The sequence below is a fragment of the Myxocyprinus asiaticus genome, chromosome 1, assembly GCF_019703515.2.
Source record: "Myxocyprinus asiaticus isolate MX2 ecotype Aquarium Trade chromosome 1, UBuf_Myxa_2, whole genome shotgun sequence".
In the NCBI taxonomy this organism is placed as follows: Eukaryota; Metazoa; Chordata; class Actinopteri; order Cypriniformes; family Catostomidae; genus Myxocyprinus; species Myxocyprinus asiaticus.
Window position 1 is genome coordinate 19,315,960 of NC_059344.1, and position 20,745 is coordinate 19,336,704.

At 40.6% G+C, this 20,745-nt stretch overlaps 1 protein-coding gene across 5 annotated transcripts in view; it reads left to right on the forward strand.

The window, feature by feature from the left end:
* The window catches only part of LOC127446745 (lysine-specific demethylase 6B-like), a 152,661-nt gene extending 135,214 nt beyond the window's left edge, over positions 1–17,447 (forward strand). For all 5 annotated transcript variants that reach the window (XM_051707916.1, XM_051707935.1, XM_051707944.1 and 2 more), the window contains 21 exons: positions 2,835–2,927; positions 4,497–4,589; positions 5,065–5,188; positions 5,304–5,399; positions 5,500–5,710; positions 5,893–6,135; positions 6,271–6,438; positions 6,632–7,135; positions 7,308–10,459; positions 10,573–10,699; positions 10,887–10,992; positions 11,147–11,352; positions 11,443–11,537; positions 11,692–11,760; positions 12,548–12,696; positions 12,826–12,940; positions 14,292–14,479; positions 14,726–14,867; positions 14,952–15,078; positions 15,284–15,454; positions 15,544–17,447. In XM_051707916.1, coding sequence (XP_051563876.1) covers positions 5,070–5,188; positions 5,304–5,399; positions 5,500–5,710; positions 5,893–6,135; positions 6,271–6,438; positions 6,632–7,135; positions 7,308–10,459; positions 10,573–10,699; positions 10,887–10,992; positions 11,147–11,352; positions 11,443–11,537; positions 11,692–11,760; positions 12,548–12,696; positions 12,826–12,940; positions 14,292–14,479; positions 14,726–14,867; positions 14,952–15,078; positions 15,284–15,454; positions 15,544–15,567 — 6,012 coding nt within the window. In that variant the 5' untranslated portion in view covers positions 2,835–2,927; positions 4,497–4,589; positions 5,065–5,069 and the 3' untranslated portion in view covers positions 15,568–17,447. The remainder of the gene's footprint in view (positions 1–2,834; positions 2,928–4,496; positions 4,590–5,064; positions 5,189–5,303; positions 5,400–5,499; positions 5,711–5,892; positions 6,136–6,270; positions 6,439–6,631; positions 7,136–7,307; positions 10,460–10,572; positions 10,700–10,886; positions 10,993–11,146; positions 11,353–11,442; positions 11,538–11,691; positions 11,761–12,547; positions 12,697–12,825; positions 12,941–14,291; positions 14,480–14,725; positions 14,868–14,951; positions 15,079–15,283; positions 15,455–15,543) is intronic.
* Positions 17,448–20,745: the final 3,298 nt, after the last annotated feature.

The following is a 20,745-nucleotide window of genomic DNA, read 5'->3' on the forward strand; positions in this document are numbered from 1 at the left end:
TTGTTCAAGAACCATTTCTGCGGCTGTACTGAATGACACATGACAATTCACCTGTTGTCACAATGTCGCTGCATGTTATCTGCATCTGCATTTGCATCCGGAGATCATCTGAGCAGTGTTCTCATAGACAACACTATTCTTACAAACTGCTCCCAGATGACTGACCGGAAAAAAAGTGAGAATTCACCATTTGTGTGTTCCACGAGACACGATGGCACTGCGCACGTCGGTGCAAATGAACTTCTGAACAAAAGCAAATCAAACATGCATCGCCCATTTCTTTTGTCTGTTCTTCAAATTGTAATCCGATGTGTTTCTTCAAGCACGCGTCTTTGTGTCTAGCAGCATTTCTTGTCAACAGCGACGGGTAAATGTTCAAAATTACCCGCCACTGCGCATGAATACCCTGGCTGTTAGATAAAAATATTGCGGGGGGCGCTGACATGTAGTTTACGGCATCCAACAGTTTGATAAGCCTTTTACAGCTAAACTATTTATTAAAGCCATGTCAGACAGAATCTGCAGAATGACCTCTGACAAATACTCTCCACAGCACCTCTCAAATAAACTTTTGGATTATGCATAATAACAGGAACATTGATCACATCAGAGGATTTTGACGTCTGACAATGAACAAACGGCACTTTCATGGCTGTAGCAGCGTGCATTAAGGACTAAACAAAAGAATTAAAGAGACAAAACTTCTCGGAGAAAATTTGTTCATGTGGAAGAATAAAGCTTCCTAGATTTAACTATTAATTTTTGTAGCATTAAGAAAATCATTTTTTTTTAATTTATTTTATTTTTATTATTATTATTAAATTAAAATAAATATTTTTCATCGGGGAGAAATCGTTTGGCTCAAGATTCACAAATTGTAACCAAATTGATTTTTCCCCCAGCCCAAATATATAAAAATATATATATTATATATAGCTAGAGAGATAGATATATATACACACTATATTGCCAAAAGTATTCGCTCATCTGCCTTTAGACGCATATGAACTTAAGTGACATCCCATTCCTAATCCATAGGGTTTAATATGACATCGGCCCACCCTTTGCAGCTATAACAGCTTCAACTCTTCTGGGAAGGCTTTCCACAAGGTTTAGGAGTGTGTTTATGGGAATTTTTGACCATTCTTCCAGAAGCGCATTTGTGAGGTTAGACACTGATGTTGGACGAGAAGGCCTGGCTCGCAGTCTTCGCTCTAATTCATCCCAAAGGTGCTCTATCGGGTTGAGGTCAGGACTCTGTGCAGGCCAGTCATGTTCTTCCACACCAAACTCGCTCATCCATGTCTTTATGGACCTTGCTTTGTGCACTGGTGCGCAGTCATGTTGGAACAGGAAGGGGCCATCCCCAAACTGTTCCCACAAAGTTGGGAGCATGGAATTGTCCAAAATCTCTTGGTATGCTGAAGCATTCAGAGTTCCTTTCACTGGAACTAAGGGGCCAAGCCCAGCTCCTGAAAAACAACCCCACACCATAATCCCCCCTCCACCAAACTTCACAGTTGGCACAATGCAGTCAGACAAGTACCGTTCTCCTGGCAACCGCCAAACCCAGACTCATCCATCAGATTGCCAGATGGAGAAGCGTGATTCGTCACTCCAGAGAACGCGTCTCCACTGCTCTAGAGTCCAGTGGCGGCGTGCTTTACACCACTGCATCCGACGCTTTGCATTGCACTTGGTGATGTATGGCTTGGATGCAGCTGCTCGGCCATGGAAACCCATTCCATGAAGCTCCCTACGCACTGTTCTTGAGCTAATCTGAAGGCCACATGAACTTTGGAGGTCTGTAGTGATTGACTCTGCAGAAAGTTGGCACTATGCGCCTCAGCATCCGCTGACCCCGCTTTGTCATTTTACGTGGCCTACCACTTCGTGGCTGAGTTGCTGTCATTCCCAATCACTTCCACTTTGTTGTAATACCACTGACAGTTGACTGTGGAATATTTAGTAGTGAAGAAATTTCACAACTGGACTTGTTGCACAGGTGGCATCCTATCACAGTACCACGCTGGAATTCACTGAGCTCCTGAGAGCGGCCCATTCTTTCACAAATGTTTGTAGAAGCAGTCTGCATGCCTAGGTGCTTCATTTTATATACCTGTGGCCATGGAAGTGATTGGAACACCTGAATTCAATTATTTGGATGGGTGAGCGAATACTTTTGGCAATATAGTGTGTGTGTATATGTGTAATATATATATATATATATATATATATATATATATATATATATTATATAGATTTATATATTAGTTATGCTCAGTTGTAAAAAAAAAAAATTATTAGCTAGGATTTACTTCTTGTGAGTGCAATCCCTCTGTAAAGCGATTTTATCTTTTTTTCTCCTTGGACATGTACCAATATTTATTGGATATGTACCATGGTATACTTTGAAGTACTTTTAGAGTACCATAAAAAACTTAAAGACGACGTGAAAAATACGTTAACAAAAAACAAAAAGCCTCTTAAAAAGATGGCAAAACTACAGTAAGTGAATTTAGGCCTATTATAAATTGAGAAAAATACAAGCGAGTTTTGATCAATGAAAACTGTAAAACTCCCATGTATTTCAGTTCGTAAACGTCCCTACCACAGAGTTCAATCCCCCACCTCCCTCCATCCCCCCTCCCCCCTGGTCGCTTTCGACACCTGGTCTGTCACAGGTTAGTGATGGCACAGCTGCAAAGCCTGGCTGTTTTGCTGTGCTTGTGCCGATTGGATGGAATAAAGCCAATGTACAAGCAGATTAGGAAAACAAATGAGCATAAACTCAAAGCACTGATCACTACCTCTTTGTGTCTCTGTCTCTACAGTGATCCACAACCGCAGAGTCAGCTGAGATGATCAACCAATGGTGCTAAACCCTTCAGAAGGTTGAGAGGTGGTGCTAGATGCTGATTTGACAGGTAGAAGTGTACATCTGAGTTTGTACTGTATGAACAGTACTTTGTGAGTGTGGGTATGCTAAATCCAGGCTAAATATGCAACATGGGAAAATGTGACAATGAACTGCAGCGTCATGTTTATTTCGGTCCCCACTACAAACTACATCCAGAGTTCCTGAAATATCACAGAAGCCTTTTAATAGTGCGATACAGTGAGCCAGAGAGGACTGGGTGGGCCACTCTGCACTGTAGGCTCAAAATATTCACATACGAACACACACACCAACGCTGTCTGACTAAACCTGCTGAACAATGAATGGGTCATGCACACACACACACACTCACTGTCTAAATAATCTCAGAGTATTGCTGTGTGTGTTTATCTTTTGACTAGTTATCATATTCAAAATTACAGCTTAACTGTGAAGTAGCTGAGAATTAAAGGCCCAAATTTCATTGGCTTGACATTCAGAGTTTGTAGACTAACCCATCAGGTTAGACAGCATTTTATGGATGGCAAGTTTTGTCCTGGCAGTATGTAAAGTATATATTTGGTAACTGTGTCTCCCTGGAAGTTGTATAAATCTGACAACCTCCCTTTGGTGATGTCCTCAAGGGTAAAATTATTAATAAAGTAAATTAATGTGAAACAAAGTGTTCTTTTTTTGTAATTCTAAAAATTCAATGGTTAGAGTTTGGGGTTAGTCTGTAGTCATTATAATCGGCTTCAGTCAGTAAAAAGGTGCGTGTGTGCGTGTGTGTGTGTGTTTTGTGCTATAGAAAGAGAACCTGTGTATGTCACTTCATACTCTTGCCAAGTTCATAATTAGTGTGTGCTGGGCAACTTTCCTATATGCGCACATATGCGCATCATGTGTGTACTTGCCAATATTTGAGCATCCAGTGTGTGTTCAGAATGCGTGGGAAGCTTGGTGTGTTTGCATGTGTGGGTGTTTCATGAGAGCACAGCCGGTCTTCTCACTTGGAGTCTCCCTAAAGAACACTTTAATTTTAGATCCCTCTTTCTTCCCTAATCTATCCATCCATCCTGTTCAAGCCTTCTGTTGTTCCTTCCCCCCGCGCTCTTTCTGTCTATTCCTCTCTCCATCACGCCTGGCCTAATGAGATTAACCTCAGTGTCTCTCCTGTCATACACACTCTCATACACACGTAAATAATCAAACTCGACCAACACAAGTACACACACTCCTTTATGTACATGGCACACAGACACTGCTGGCTTGACTCCAGGGCTTTGCTCTACACGTCTCTCTCTCTCTCCCTTGCCTCTCTCCCTCTGCCAAGAGGCCCCAGGAAGGGTTATAATGACCTCGGTGTACTCTCCCTGTAGGTGAACTCCCACAAGCCCATCTGTGCTCACTTTCCACCCATTGGAATACAGAAGAGCACTGCCCCCTTGAGGTAGCCTTTGGTTCTGAGATTAAAAAGAGTTCCTTTGTTAATAGCTGCCTCCAGGCCAAACAGTCCTAGAGCCTACAAAGGATGTTTTCCCCCCTGTGTTTAATGGATTTGGCTGTATATTTGTGTTATCCTAATATCCCATCTTTCTTCTTTTCTTCCTCTCTCTAGTTGTCAGGAGTACCAGACAACAGCTTCTCCTTCGTTTTGGTGAGTGACCCTCTCTGTTGTGCAGTGGAGGGCTTCACACTCACAGCTAGTGTGGTGAGTAACCATGTCTACTATTACCTTGGGTTGCCTCAGTAGAGTCTAGTGTTCACTTGAACATTAGTTTGGATCAGTAAGGACATTTGGTGTATGTACAGTTTACATTTTTGTCATATACAATGTAATTCTATATGGCAGCTCATTAAAAGAGAGATTAGTTGCATGCTTCACTGTCTGATATATCAGGCCAGTCTTAAGCCAAACAAAGGCAGCACAGAGGCTTAGTAGTTTAATGGTTCAGTGTCACAGCCACTTAAGTCTTTGGATTCTCTCCATTATTTAATTATGCTTAAGTATTTAAGCATTATTCAGTCATTGCCCAGTGTATTGGCTAAGATATTGATATTTTGTGCTATGGAAATTTGAACAGTATACATATGTAACTAGGTCTCAACATGGATATCTTCTCTAAAAAATGAATTTGTTTCTTCTGTATATGTAGATGACTAAATTGTGTTTGTTTATTGACTAGGCTGAATGCATCACACAGCAGAACAGTTCGGTGGGTGCAGCACACGGGACCCGTTTCCTCTGGACGGACTCAACCGGGGACCATGGGCTTCCGTGAGCAGCCGCCCCTGGCTACCTCCCTCCAGGTAAATATACCTCCACATCAGGGCCATATCATATTTATCATGCATATCATGCAAAAATAGATACATGAAACAAGTGATAATCTAAAATGGCTTATGAACCTTTCTCTTCTGTTAGGTGCTTACCTGGTGTCAATCAACACCAATTATTCCCCCATCTCCCACCCAGTCACATGCCTGGGCTAAACCATCCTAGTAAATTCTTAAATAATGGGTGAGTTTCTATAAAGCTGTTTTTGTTATTTTTAAAAATACGTACCTCTTGCAAAGTAGGACATTTTAAGTTTGCTAATGTGTCTTTTTTGTATTTCTAGTCCCTTACCTCAAGGGGATAAGCAGGACCTGTCTCAGGCTTTGATGCCAGGATTACAAAGAGTGCCCCCAGCACCTCCCAGGCCTTGGGAACCAACAAGAACTGGTCAGGGATATGAACCATTGCCTGGTGATGAACACAACCGTCTGCACAGTGGCTACAATGCAGAGCCTCCTGAACACCTCACTGTTCGAGCCAATCAGCTACTGAAGGTACATATTGACTTTGATATATTTATGAATGACCAGCTAGTATCTACACTGAAATTGTTGTACAGATTTTCATGTTTAAGGATTTAATTGAATGTGAAGCACTGTAATTAAACTGTATTTTATGGCCAAAAACCTCTCACCAAACTCTCTTTGTCTCTCCCCTCCTTCCCTCCCACCACAAGTATGGTGCTCCTCATCCTCAGCATGGCTCCCGGCCAATGCCTCCATTACCTGATCTATGGACTCAACCTCAGACTCCGCAGCAACCCAGGGGATCTCACTCTCAAGCTGGGCAGTTAAAACGGCCAGGGCCCCCTCTGGGAGAGCACTCAGTCATCCAGCACACACCTGATCCGTCTCTTCATCGGCCCATGGAGGACTGTCCCAGCCCTATCAAGAGAAAGAAGAGCTCTGGGTTTGAGCAGGTTGGAGACACCTTTTTTATATATATAACTCAAGAGTATATCTTATCTTTTGTGGCATCACCTTTGCATCTTTCAGTCCTAAAGCTCTTATTAAACAAGTGTTGTAAAAATGATTCTCTTTTTCGCTTCTTACAGCAGAATCCTCATCCAGCCATGCAGCACATATCTGGGCCACCTGTACATTTGAATCAGCAGCCATGCTCCCACTATCCCCTACCCAAAACTGGCTTTTGGAACCCATTGCACAAAGGAGGGGGACCCTGGAACCCAGCTGAATGCAAAAGCGGGCCCATCGATTTCCAAGTCAGTCACCTCTGATTTGATTGTTAACCTTTTAATTATATATTTCTTTATTCTGTCTTGCATTTTTATATATGGCATCATCTAGTACTACCATGTACTCTAACGTTACAGTTTTTTATGTGTATGTATTTAAATGTCATTTTACATTTAAATGTATCCTTGCTTGCTATTTCTCCTTATTCTGTCTTCATAGGATTCCGCTAAGCCACGAATTGGAAGTTTCCCCTACAAACCACCTCCCTTGAATTCGTCAACCATGTCTCCACCCTCCATTCCCCCCACAAGAGGTTATGGACAGAGCAGAGGTCCTCCACCACAATCCCACAAGACCACTCTATCACCACAGTCTCTGGGACCACCAGCACACAACCCTCACGTCCAACATCCTACATACCCCTACCCCAACAACAGACCTTCAGTTCAAGGGGAACCACAGGGTACTACTCCACAAAGAGGACAAGATTCTGGAGTGAGTTCTTTGGATAACCAGGCTCCACCACCTACATTCTCCTTATCACTGCGGACAGATAGAGACCGCCCAGCACCCTCACCAGCAAACCACACCACTGTGCCTTACAGTCACCCCCAGTTCCAGCCTCACCCTGGACTGGTCCATTCCACCAGCCCACCGGCCACAGTACCTCAGCACAACCCCCATAAACCCTGGAAGAACCAGGTGACACACAGACAGCATATAGTAAGTGAATTTCACAGTTTTAAGCTAAATTAACTAAAGCTGTCTCTGATGCACAAAAGTGCTTGAAGTTAATATCTGAAAATGTATAAATTCTATGAATCCATTAAGTTAATAACATGTTGTACAATGTACCACCTTTTATTGACTTTGTATATTGAATATCTCTCTTTAGGAGTCACGTGACTATTCAGGCACAGGGGATTCTCAGGTTACCCCTAGCCTTTCCCAGGCACAGAATAGGGTTGTTGGTGATGAACAGAGTCCAAAGACACCCCAACGCGTGAGCCCTCCTCAGGCCCCTGCTCGAGCACCTGTGATTACCCCAAATCTGGAAACTTCCCATCCACCTCGTTCCCTTGAACTTTACACCAATGATGGAAGCATCCCTAGAATGAGCTCAGCACCCCCCACCACCTGCTCCAACCCAAGTTCCCTAAGCAGTTGGAGACCCACAGACTCTTCAGTGCTAATCTCAAACCCAAACCATGTATCAATGATTGAACCACATCCAGGGTATCAGGGCGTCCACCCTGGTGTTGGAACCCATCCACACCCACATAGAATGGCACAGTCTCGGCTTCAGCAGTCCACTGTTCCCCACACTGGACAAGGTAGACCTAACTACACCCCAGTTTCCTCTGCTCCTTCCACCCTAAACTCAGGGCTAAGATCAGGAGAGAGTGTCATCACCAGCAATACATCCAACACTCTCCCACAGACAGTCAGTTCACCCTTACATCACCCTCAACCTCCAGCACACATAACAGTCAACTCAGCCCTACAGTCAATGCCTAACAGTTCATACACAACAGTGGCCATTCAAGCATCCTCCTCAGTTCCTCAGGCAACTACTACTGTTCCAGCCTCGGTCTACCAAAGGCCCTGTTTGCAACCTGCTGCCCCAAGTCCTCAGTCCATTGCTGATGCTTTAAATAAGCTCGATGCAGAGCTGCAGGGCCACATGCAAGCAGAGGAGAGAAGGAGAGAGCAGGAGGAGGAGAGGAAACGGAATAAAGAGAGACAGGAGGTAGAGAAAAAGCCACAAAATGAATCTGCCATCAAGTGTCTAGAGCGTTTGCTGTCAGGTACTGCAGCGGAGCCTCCGCCCCCTCGTCTCTCTCCAGCTAATACACCTTCTTCCATCTCATCTCCTAGCCAGAATTCACCACCCTATCCCTGGCTGAGTCGAGGTGGAGTGCCCCCACGTCCTTCTGGATCTACAGCAACCCTTCTGGAACGACCACAGCCACCTCCTCTCACCCCTCAGACCGAATATGCACGTGAGAAGCAAAGGCAGAGAGAGAAGTGGAAGAGTGGAACATCCTTCAGTCCTCCATCACAGAATTCCACTGGGATACATACAACATACCCCTCCAAGCCTGGTCTTACATGCCCCTTGTTCAACTACACAATGCAATCAAAACCCAACCCATCCAAAGACCCCACCATGCTGAAAGGCTCTCATAATGTTGGAATTAGGGATGCTATACCCAACCCCCCACCCTTGAGAGAGCCACCTAAGCTTTACCAGGCCTTCCCCAAGGATGCTCACTCTTCCTGCACACCAATCAGTATGACTGCAAGTAGCTTTCAAAAACATATGCCCAATAAAGGGCTTGGAAGTCTGGGTAGCAGTGCTAGCAGCTGCAGTGGTGACTCTGATAGTGCCCAGTTTGAGGAGGAACCCTCTGAGCTCTTGCCTGATGGATTAGCTAACATTATGAAGATGCTAGATGAGTCCATCAAGAAGGAGGAGGAGTTGTATTCTGGTCAGAGTGAAAAACGGACTGTACCAGAAACTAAATTTTCTGCAAATATGACTCCAATGAAGGGTTATTTATGTGCTCCAGACCTCATGCCTGCCCTAAAACAATCTCCAACAGAAGATTATCAGCCAGATGGCCATGCAAGCCCACCTGTGTTAAGTCGGCAAGGTTCATTGGCGTCTCCTTGCAGCCGCACATCTTCACTTGAAGAAGAGGATGAGGTTCTTAAGATCATTCCCAAGCCTGCCAGTGTCATTTGCATGCAGTCCCAAGAGAGCCTTCTTGCCACAACAGGACCCAACTATCGCCATAGTGACTTGGCTAAGCTGTATGGCCTTCCAGAGGAGGAGAAAAGTGAGGATGATGAAGAAGCGGATCGAGAAGATGAAACCCCATCTTGTTCACCACCACCTCAGCGGCCACACCTCCATCAGACAGGTGTAAACAGCATGTTTAAAAACCTTGCATCTGTGCTTGAGAGCCAGAAATACACCTACCGTGGTGGACCCTTTGGTCGCCCACCTCCCTCTGCTTTTGTGGGAGTGAAGTACTCTTCCTCTCTTTCTCTTGGACCTGACATTTGCAGGCAACAACAAAGCACTTCCCCCACATCAGGTTCAGCTAATCACCCAGGCTTTAGCAGTCCGACCCAAACCCCTGCCAGTAGTAACTCAGGTCAGCCTCGTCCCCTCTCACCTTTAGGATGGGTGTCAGAGAGGAAGAAAGACACTAAGATAAACCAGTCAGATCTTTTGGTCAATGGTGATGAGGAAGAAAAGATAGAAGAACCCCCAGGAGAGAAGGATTCTGAATCTATGAAAGAGTTAGTGGAGATGGGAAGACTACCAAAGTTGACCACCATCTCAGAATCTTTGCTAGCGGAACTTGGTCATAGCTATGAGGTGAACAAACACACACTCCCTTCTACAGACCGCTCAAAGGCAGAGTTGCATGAGATTTGCAAACCTGTTAAAGAAAAGGGCCGACATAGAGACCAAGAACGAGAGAGGAAACACAAACATATTAGCAGTAGCAAGAAACATGAGGACAGGAAAGAGAGAAAGAAAAAGCACAGAGAAAAACAAGACGATATGTCCCTTTCTTCTTCATCTTCCTCATCCTCCAGCTCCAGTCGACGGCACAAGGACAGAAAGTCACATAAGGAAAAGAAGAGCAGGCAGGTGCTGGGTAACTTGGACCTTCAGAGTAAAGAGTTCAGGGAGAAGGAACAAGAGCATGATGGGGACATGAAGAAAAGGAAAGAGGAATGTAGTCGACCCCAGAGTGAAGGGGAAGAGTGGGCACAGAGTAAGGACAAGAGCAATAACTCTGGACGTTCCTCCGAACTCCCATCAGCTTCATCAGCATTATGTACTGACGACTTTCAGAAACTGAAGGCATTGACAGATGGGCCACCCAAAGAACTAAAAATCCGCCTAATAAAGGTAGAGAGTGGAGATAGGGAAACATTCATTGCTTCAGAGGTAGAGGAGAAGAGGATTCCTCTGGAGGAAATCACCATAAAGAACACCGCTAGTGAAATCATCCGAGCGTGCAAGTGAGTGATGTTTCCGTTCAACAATTTAAGTTTCAGAAATGGCATATTTCTGGGCTGCAGTTGATGTTATTTAGACCATAATAGACCATATGAAATATGTCTTTTTGTTTCAGGGGAGCTCGCGTGAAAGGGAAGTTTAAAGAGTCTTACCTCCTACCTGCCTTCTCTGTGAAACCAATTATGACCACTAAGCAGCCCATCCCTCGAGAGAAACTCAACCCCCCCACACCTAGCATCTATGTAAGCTTATGTTCTTAAAAAAACAAACAAACAAACAAAAAAATAATCACTGCAGTATCTTCTGCACCCTTGTGGCCATTTCTTTTAATACATGCACATGAACCTCTCTACTCACTGTGATGTCAAGGTTGATGTTTAGTTGTAAATTGAAAGCGTAACATAATGGAGCCATGGTGTTTCTCTGCAGTTGGAGAGTAAAAGAGACGCATTCTCACCAGTGCTGTTGCAGTTCTGCACAGATCCTAAGAACCCCATCACTGTCATTAGGGGACTTGCTGGCTCCCTAAGACTAAGTGAGTTGATGCATACAAACATACATGTACATACATGTACAAGCATAGACAGATAACACTTCATTTTGTAACAGTGCAGTTGTGTCCTTACTGGAGCTATTATTAAAACTAATTGATATTCATTCTCTGTTTCTTTCTCCCTTCCTCTTTGTAGATCTGGGTCTGTTTTCCACTAAGTCTTTGGTGGAGGCAAATGGGGAACATTCAGTGGAAGTGCGGACCCAGGTCCAGCAGCCAGCAGATGAGAACTGGGATCCTAGCGGCACTGGCCAAACCTGGCCCTGCGAGAGCAGCAGGTCGCATACAACGATCTCCAAGTACGCTCAGTACCAGGCCTCCAGCTTCCAGGAGAGCTTACAGGTATGAACACAAATACTCCTAAGTTTTCCAGTATAATAGAGATGTTGACATCATCTCACCATACACATATGTCATTATCTTGTTTTGCAGGAAGAGAAGGGCAGTGACGATGATGATGATGAAGATGAGAAACCAGCCACTAACTCTGAGAATACATCCAGTAACTCCCCAGCTCCAGGCTCCAGGTAATTAATTTCAGTTTACAACACCACTTAACTCTTGAATTAGTCAAAACATCTACTAAACATTATAAAAAGAACAATTGGTTTAAATTCTCCGATATATATCACCCTTCTTCTAAAATGTATAGTACCTAACACTGTTTTACTTTGTTTATAGTTCAGAGCAGAAAGCTGTGGGAAAGATAATTAAATTTGGCACCAACATTGACCTCTCTGATCCTAAAAGGTAAGACCATTGAGCATTCAATAAAAAACGTTTGCATAAATGTGTGCAGCTCCCTTTTCCTATGTTTCTCTTTTGGATGATATGATAAACTTTATACCAATTAAAAAAAACAATTGTGAATACAGAAATAGAATGCTTCCCCATATGCTGAACAGCTAAAAACATGTACCAAATAAAGTAGATGTATACAGATCTGTATTCAGTAAGACCCCGTTTACACCTGGTATTAAGATCCGCTTCGGGTGATGTGACCAGGTCAGGCCGACACACGTTGCTGTTTAGTCCTGGTCACTTAAATGTGTCTCCTGTGACCACTTGTGTTCGGATTTCGATGGGAGAGTCTCTGATGTTATGACAACATGCATCAATCACTATGTCAGCATGTTACTGCATGATATTTAAGCACAACAAATTCAGAAAAGACAGAGAAAGCGCAAAAGCTTTTTCAAAGTTTCCAATGGAATGTTTTTTTTTTTCTCATTTTAAAGTGTTCATAACCGGCAAAGGTTAAACTTATTTTAATGCAGCGGTTGATTGACAGGTGACGGGTGGTGCTTCGCTGCTGTCTGGGACACAGTCAGGACGGATTGGCGTTTAGACCTCAAATGCGATGTGGTCACATGCATTTTTGACTACATTCTATGTTGTTTTTGTGATTGATCACAAAACATTTTGGACCCCTTTTACACCTGTATTTAGCACTGACCACATGTGATCAGATCACTCGAAATGCATCTCAATATCAGGTGTAAACTGGGTGTAAATGCCATGTGTCTTGTGCTTTTAGATGGAAGCCCCAGCTGCAAGAACTGCAGAAGTTGCCGGCATTTATGCGTGTGTCCTCCAGTGGGAATATGCTGAGCCATGTTGGTCATACCATTCTGGGCATGAATACAGTACAACTTTACATGAAGGTCCCTGGCTGCCGCACACCAGGTTTGTGAAAGTGACAAGTGTGTCCTAGTGAATCTGAGTTTCACTTGCTTTCGCAGTTTTGCATTACAGTGTTTATTTTGTAGTTCTTTATTGATGTTTAATTTCATTTTTTTATATTTCTGTCATCAGGACACCAGGAGAACAATAACTTCTGTTCTGTGAATATCAACATTGGGCCCGGAGATTGCGAGTGGTTTGCCGTCCATGATGACTACTGGCAGGCTATCAGTGATTTTTGTGAAAAGTAAGGAACTTTAGATTTTCTAGACACCGTTATTTCAGATGCGATGATTGGTCTGCGGGTTAGTCCAGTTATGATCGAATTATTCAGTCACATGACTTTTGATGCTCATCTTGTATTGCAAATAAAAATTAAAAAAAAGATAGTTTATTCGGTAAAAGTTTTTTCATCGTAGTTTAATCGCTTTTTTATTTCTTCTTATCGGATGAAAGATTTATCCACCTCAAGTGTGTAGGGATTTATTAATGCACTTTTTTGAGATTTTATTTGTATCTTGGTGTTTCCATCCAGAAGTTTTTATGCAGTATCCCAAAATGTGTGTAAAAGTACGTTGATTGAAACCCAGCTATTGTGGATCTAACTATAGTGATGAATTTGAAAGAATCATTTTTATTAAACAATAGTTGATTATGTTGCCAAAGTGAGTACACAATAGCCAGGGTTGGGAGGGTTACTTTTGTACTGATTACAGAATATATGCTGTAAAATGTAATTTGTAACATAGTCCATTAGATTACTCAAGGTCAGTAACGTATTATAAATACTTTGGATTACTTCTTCAGCACTGGTAGATTTTTTCACTTGTTTTGACTATAAAAACTCTGCCAGTACAGTAAGACAAAATACACATGTTAAAAATACATTCTCTGAAAAACCTAAATATCTTATGTAGTGTTGTTTCTAAAACAAGATGAATCAAATTGATCTTGTATTTAAGGATTTTTAGATATTTTTACAGGAAAACAAGACAAAAATTATTATCAAGAATATGATTTTTGCCCTAATATCAAAGGTCTTACTGGAAAAAAATAAATTATGATCCAATGTGAATTTTGTTGATAAATATGATTGTGCCTGGTAACGTGCATGTAAAATGGCTAGAAATAGCATTTTAGCTTAGCGTAAAGCTGACAATTTACACAAGGCTTATTTCTATTTCTTCTGCTCCAAACTTACTTCAAACTTACTTCTCTGTCTGCTCGTGTGAATGTAACACATCATAAGAAAGTGTTTCACCGCTGTTCAAATGCACTTTGGATTGCATCATTTATATGTATAAATGTTTTCCAACTGAAAGGACTAAATATTAAATGAAACAAATGACAATAAAATGCAAAGTAATCTCTTCATTAATCAAAATACTTTTTGAATGTAACTGTATTCTAATTACCAATGATTTAAATTGTAACTGTAGTGGAATACAGTTACTTATATTTTGTATTTTAAATACGTATTCCCGTTATTCTGTTACTCCCCAACCCTGACAATGGCTAATCCTGGATGGAAATATTTTTGTTTTTGAGAAAACTACATTTACGCTTTAACTAAATTTCTAATTTATTTTTTCTCTTAGGCATGGAGTGGACTACCTTACGGGATCATGGTGGCCAGTTCTGGATGACTTGTACCGCTCTAATATACCTGTGTACCGGTTCATCCAGAGGCCAGGAGACCTGGTATGGATCAACGCTGGCACTGTACACTGGGTTCAGGCCGTGGGCTGGTGCAACAACATCGCTTGGAATGTGGGGCCTCTCAGCTGTAAGTACCCAACACACACTTACGTTTTTAAGGCCATCTGTTTCATTATTTCTCTCTCTGTTTTTTTTATCATTCTTGTTCAGTTCCCATCTGTCCAGGTCATTTTTAGTGTCTGGTAACACACACACACACATATATATATATAAAAATCCGACATGGTGCACAGAACCTCTCTGCTTTCTTTTATCTATAAAAAGCTGCTTTGCTAGTCCTTGGCTCACTTTTGGTTTATCTTCATCTTTGTAGCATATCAGTACCAGTTGGCTTTAGAGAGATTTGAGTGGAACGAAGTGAAGAAAGTGAAATCCATCGTTCCTATGATTCATGTGTCCTGGAACATAGCACGCACTGTCAAAGTCACCGACCCAGACACTTACAAGATGATCAAGTGAGTATGCAGTGTCTTGCCAAGCTCTACATCAAAATTAAGTTGAATTGTGCATTTAATACATTTTTGGTTCCTCCGTTTCAGACACTGTCTCCTCCAGTCAATGAAGCACATTCAGATCCTGAGGGACCAGCTAGTGGCAGCAGGAAAGAAGATCTCCTACCAGAGCAGAGTGAAGGATGAGCCAGCCTACTACTGTAATGAGTGTGATGTGAGTAGAACAGGATCAGCTTTAAGTTGTGTGCCCCATTTGAAAAGCTGCTGGGTGCGTCATAAAATCTAAAGCAGGTCCAGTTTCAGGAGTACAGATTCGTAAAATATAGGCATGATGTAGTGTTGATGCATAAAAAGAATACAACTACAAGTGAATGATATGGGTTATATACTTAAAAAGCTTGTTGTTTGTTCTTGAGCAGGTGGAGGTGTTTGACCTGCTGTTTGTGACCAGTGAGAATGGCAGTCGGAAGACGTATGTAGTGCACTGTGAGGACTGTGCACGACAACGCAGCCCTAACCTCTCCAATGAAGTAGTGCTGGAGCAGTACCGCATGGAGGAGCTGATGAACGTGTATGACTCTTTCAGCCTGGTGAGTGCATTCACACATTGTCATGAATAAAGCTCAGACTTGCAATGAGTCATTGATTCTAACATCCATTTGTTTGTGTTCATTCTTAGGCCATCACTCCCAGCTCCCGATGAGGATGACTCACCCCTTTCCCTCACACAGCCATAACCAAAACTCCTGCTTGCAGGACAAGATCTTTTATTTTAGTCCAATTCAGGACTTAATTTTTTCCACCGGTAATTTTTTAACTACTACTGCTTATATTTGTTAAACAGCCAATTGAAAACCAGTTTACTCAGCATTGTTTACAGAACCAATTAGCCAATAAGACTCCGGTTTACTTCTGTTTGTCTTGTGTACCAACCTCTGAATGGCTCTGAGGGACTTCAAATGGAACGCAGTTGATGAGATCATGTCATGTCTGGCATGTCCGTTTTTTGGTTTTTGTTCGTAGTTTTCTTTCATGTTGCTTTTTTGTTTTGTCTTGAATACTGAATTGTGTAAATGCTCTTTGTACTTTCTGTGGGGTGCTTATTTTTCTCCAATAATTTAATATTTTTAAAACTAGAACAGCCTAGATATATACCACATTGGCCTTGTGACTTGTATTTAGTGAAGAGATCAAATTAATAATACTACTAATACAGCTATGGACATTTTTCTAAAGCATTAAGAATTAAAAGAAATACAGTTGTTCAGAATGCTTCAAAACATACGGGTTTTAAAGACTTTCAGTTTTAGATATGGAATGTTGTGTTTATGATGTCGTCATTTTGTTTTCCACAAAGAATATTCATCATCAGGACAAAAAGCATTTTAGTTTTTTTTTTATTTGTGTTTCATTTTGTGAGACTATAATTGTTCGGTTTCATCAGTTTTGTTCAGTGAATTGTTTGTCACCTCTATACAGATCTATCCTCTTTTTTTTTTCTCGTTTTATTTTTTTTTTTTTATAAATTGTAAAAAAAAAAAGTTATTTAAAAAATGTCTTCTATTTATTGGATATAAAATGTTCTCCCCTGCCTCAATATGGTTATCAGAAATGTATTAAGGGTTTCTATTATTGTTCTAATTTCTTTGTAACATTTTAAGGGGGAGGAGTTAAAGGGTGCTGATATATTTTTGTTGTTAAGTCTTGGAGCTCACCCCTTTAAATATCTTTCCTGTCTACACATTAAATCTCTCAGAACTAACTCCATGTCCATTTAGATTGTTGAGCACAGAATGTCAGGATGTGATTAATAAATTGTCTTTTGACCACAAGTTTTAAAATCGACTTTTTCCCACCAACCTTAACAAGTGACTTAAATGTGATCACTGTTACATATTTGGACACCTGTTTACCATGTCAGTTTTATTTTGGAAAAAAGTAATTAATAAATTCAGGGGCCTTGTTCATAAGAGTTCTCAGATTAGAATAGCTCTGATTATTTTATTTTACATAAAATGGTGACTTGGACTTATGTCAGTAATACTGAGCCTAGATAAGCAACCTACTCTGTCATGAAATCACACAATTCATGTACTGGGGTAGAACAGTTTTTTTAAGACATTTAGTGGTGCTTCTGTCCTGTTGTAAATGCTGTTCATTTGAGGACACATTTGCCATGCTGACTACAGCAAATGTAATTTTTTAATATACACAGTGTGAAAGGGGATTGAAACGCATTATCTTTGATATGTAAACTGTCATTTTTACCGAGCTATAGAGGCGTTAGCTTGAAATAATTCATGTATTATCAGGAAAAGTTGGTTTTATGATGTAGATGGTGCTGAGTTCTTCTTGAGCTACTCTCTTGATTTTAAGATTTTTTTTTTTTTATTTTTTTTTCCCTGTTGCAATATACACTTCTTTATTCTCTTATTTTTATTTTTGTGGTTATTTAAAATCTGCACTGTTTTGGAATTCACACACGAAGCAAACTGAGCCAGACATGTCTTAAACACTTTGTGAATTTGTGTGACATTGATATGATTACTCTGAATAATATTAAATGCTTTTTGATAAACTTGATCCGTGGTTTCTGTGGATTAATTCAATGAAAGGTTTAAAAAATATGAAAAACATCTAACTGTACCATTTAAAAAAAAAAAAAAAAAAAAAAAAAATTATTTGTGAAGCACTTTACACAATACATAATAGACACAATATACACAATTTCTAGTAGAACTAGAACGTGTGCCTTCTAAAAGAATAGGAATCCATGCAATATGCCAAAAGTAGGGATACTCGTGGTGTATGATAAGTTATAGCTGTGGTTTGATGAGACTCTGACAGGAGCTACTGAACCTCAGCATGGGCATCCCAAGATGTTAGAGGAGAAAAGGAAGGAAAAAGTTAGTAATAAGGAAAGGATGTATAAAGAGGAAACGACAGCGCTAGTGCACCAGTTTTAATGCATTTGTTCTAGTTTTCGATAATTAAAATTTACAAATGCTTTATATGATTGTACCATCCTTACATGGTGGTACTGCTGTCTTTTCATCACAACATCATTTGATCGGCCCATATGAGGCATGCAGTTATCTTCATCGCATGTTTTCTGTGTCAGATTCATCCTTATCAAAGTTGCTTCCTGTTCTTCTTTGCTGACGTGGGCTCAGAGGAAGCCTGACAAGACTTAAAACTAGAGCTTGTTTACATTTGTGATCAGCACACACTAACATGCCCTATCGCTAAACTTTGATACGTTTGGCACAAAAATGGCCACTTCAGGCAGTAGTGTGTGTGGATGTGAAGGATGTGAATGTTCAGTGCAACACACCCATGTAGGCTGGACATAGCACTTCAGGTCCAATGTAAACCAAGGAAAGTCCAACAGTTGAAATGATGGTCAGATGCATCAAGCAGCTTGCAACAGCAAATACCGAGCATCAACATTACCAAGAGTTCATTTAAACTTCCAACAATTTCTTGTCAAACAAATTGTTATTCATGGTCAGTTACAGCAGAAGTTCACACCCATCATTACACCCCAACGTTTCAAAATGAGTTAGAAAAGGACATTGGGGGCTGATGCAGAGGTTAACGTTGTACAGGCCTGCGGATTTCCTGCTTCCTGTAAGTACAGGAAGCTCTTTCCACCCCTCCGTCATCACATTTCTGAATTTTGCTCCATTCTACCAAGTATAAGACAACCAAATCAAATCTGTGGTAAATGGGAAGTTTTTCTACTGAGTTTTTCATCTCAGCAGTGCTGGGGAAGATATTTTGAAACTACTACTTTTAAGCAACTCATAATACACTACAGTCAAGCTACCCTGCGAAAAGTAGTTAACTAAGTCACTAAGCAACTAACTAACAAACTATTTAGGTGGGGAAAATCTTTTTAAATACATAACTTTCAGATGATATTTAATTCTGCAATCAGAACAGTCTTTATTTGGCTCTAAAACAATGAAAATCTTAAAGGAATGTTCTGGTTTCAATAAAAATTAAGCTCAATCGACAGCTTTTGTGGCACAATATTGAGTATCACAAAAATGTATTTGACTTGTCCCTCCTTTTCTTTCAAAAACCAAAAATTGAGGTTCCAGTGAGGCACTTGCAATTTTTTAATGTTAAAATATTCGCTGTTTCAAAAATTTAGCCACAAGACATAAACAATATGCATGTAAACATGATTTATGTGTGATAAAATCACTTAGGCTACTAACCTTTTCTGTGTAAAGTTATAGTCAATTTTACAACTTCGATATCATGATGATGTAATGTCAACAAAACCTAAAATGACTGTAAAAATGACAATTTAAACAACTTTACAGCTCAAATAATACACAAGTTTAAACAGAATTAATTCAAGAGCTTTTATAAAATTATAAGCTTCACATGTCTGTTTAAACCCTCCAAAACTTGGCCACATTCACTTTCATTGTAAGTGCCTCACTGTAACCACGATTTTTGCTTTTTTAAAGAAAAGGAGGGTCAAGTCGAAATAATTTTTGTGTTAATCAACATTATGCCACAAATGCTGTCGATTGAGTTTAACTTGTATTGAACCCGGAACACTTTTTTAATTAGGGTGACAGCATTTATATTAAAGACAACTTATAAAACTAGAAAGCATGCAAATTTCTATAAAAGACTTTTTATAGGTTTGCTTCAAAAAAGAAAACTCCAGCATTGGTGCAGGGACTTTAGTGAATCACTGAATTGTTTATTTGAAATGATTCATTTACATGAACCATCCTAACGAACCAATTCATCGAACTGAACCAGATTCCTAACACTGCTTATGAGAGAGTGGGGGCCATTAAAGAATGTTTTTTTATTATTATGTCGGTTGTAGAGCTGCGTGAACTGTACACTCTTCCAAAAAAAAAAAAAAAGAATTTTATCTTTCTACACTGCAACTCATTGGAAATAGTTGCTTTTAGTTGCCACTTTTAGTTACTACCTAACTCAGCACTTTCCTGTGTTTCAGCTCCTTCAGCAAGAATAATGCTTTCGCTATTTTCCTGGTTAAGTCCTATGAACTACTCATACTATCTTATGCGGCACGCAGCCATCTTGAACATTTTGTCTCAGAACTTCTGTTCTAACAGTTCTATATAAATATCAATGGTGTTGATGTCCAAGTGTAATTAGCTAGCGAAGTGGATTTACATGTTATAGAGTTGTCAAAACCTGCCAGGGGACTGCAGATGAAAATTAGCCTTAGGCTAAATCTGGTACGATATATCAAATGGAAACATTTATGTTTAATATTGTAAATGGTCCCTTATAAATAAATAAATAAAAGTTATTTTAAAGTGTTCAGGGGATAACAACTGGAAGCAGAGTGGGGAGATTTTAAAACAAGAGAACTTCATTCATAAATACACAAGATCCTACCTTCACGCTGTGGACGTACTGATGTGCCTCTGTGCTCATGAAACTCCAAGAAACAACACAAAGTCATTAAAATATCTCTGTACTGTCACAGTCCGTCTCCCTTGTGTTCTTCAAGGACTCTTATTTTGAAGTTATCCTCCGGACTACATCTCCCATGTTTCACTGCCCTCATCACTTCCATCTGTTCCTTATTATCCTCACCTGTATTCCATTCCCTCATCCTTGTGTTTAATACCTTCTAGTTTTGTTCATTCATTTGTCAGTCCTTGAAGTGTTATGTTTTGTTGAAGTGTTACCTTTAATGGTAATTTTGTGAAGTTTAGCTTTCTTGTTTGTTCCACTCCAGCATTTATTATTAAAAGATTTAAAGTATCTTCTCCTGCGTCTCCTCTCTTCCACTCCAAGAACCCAGCGTTACATGTACGACACTTCTAGCTGGCCATCTTTTCGTGTCATTCACCCATTGCGTTATAGTTCT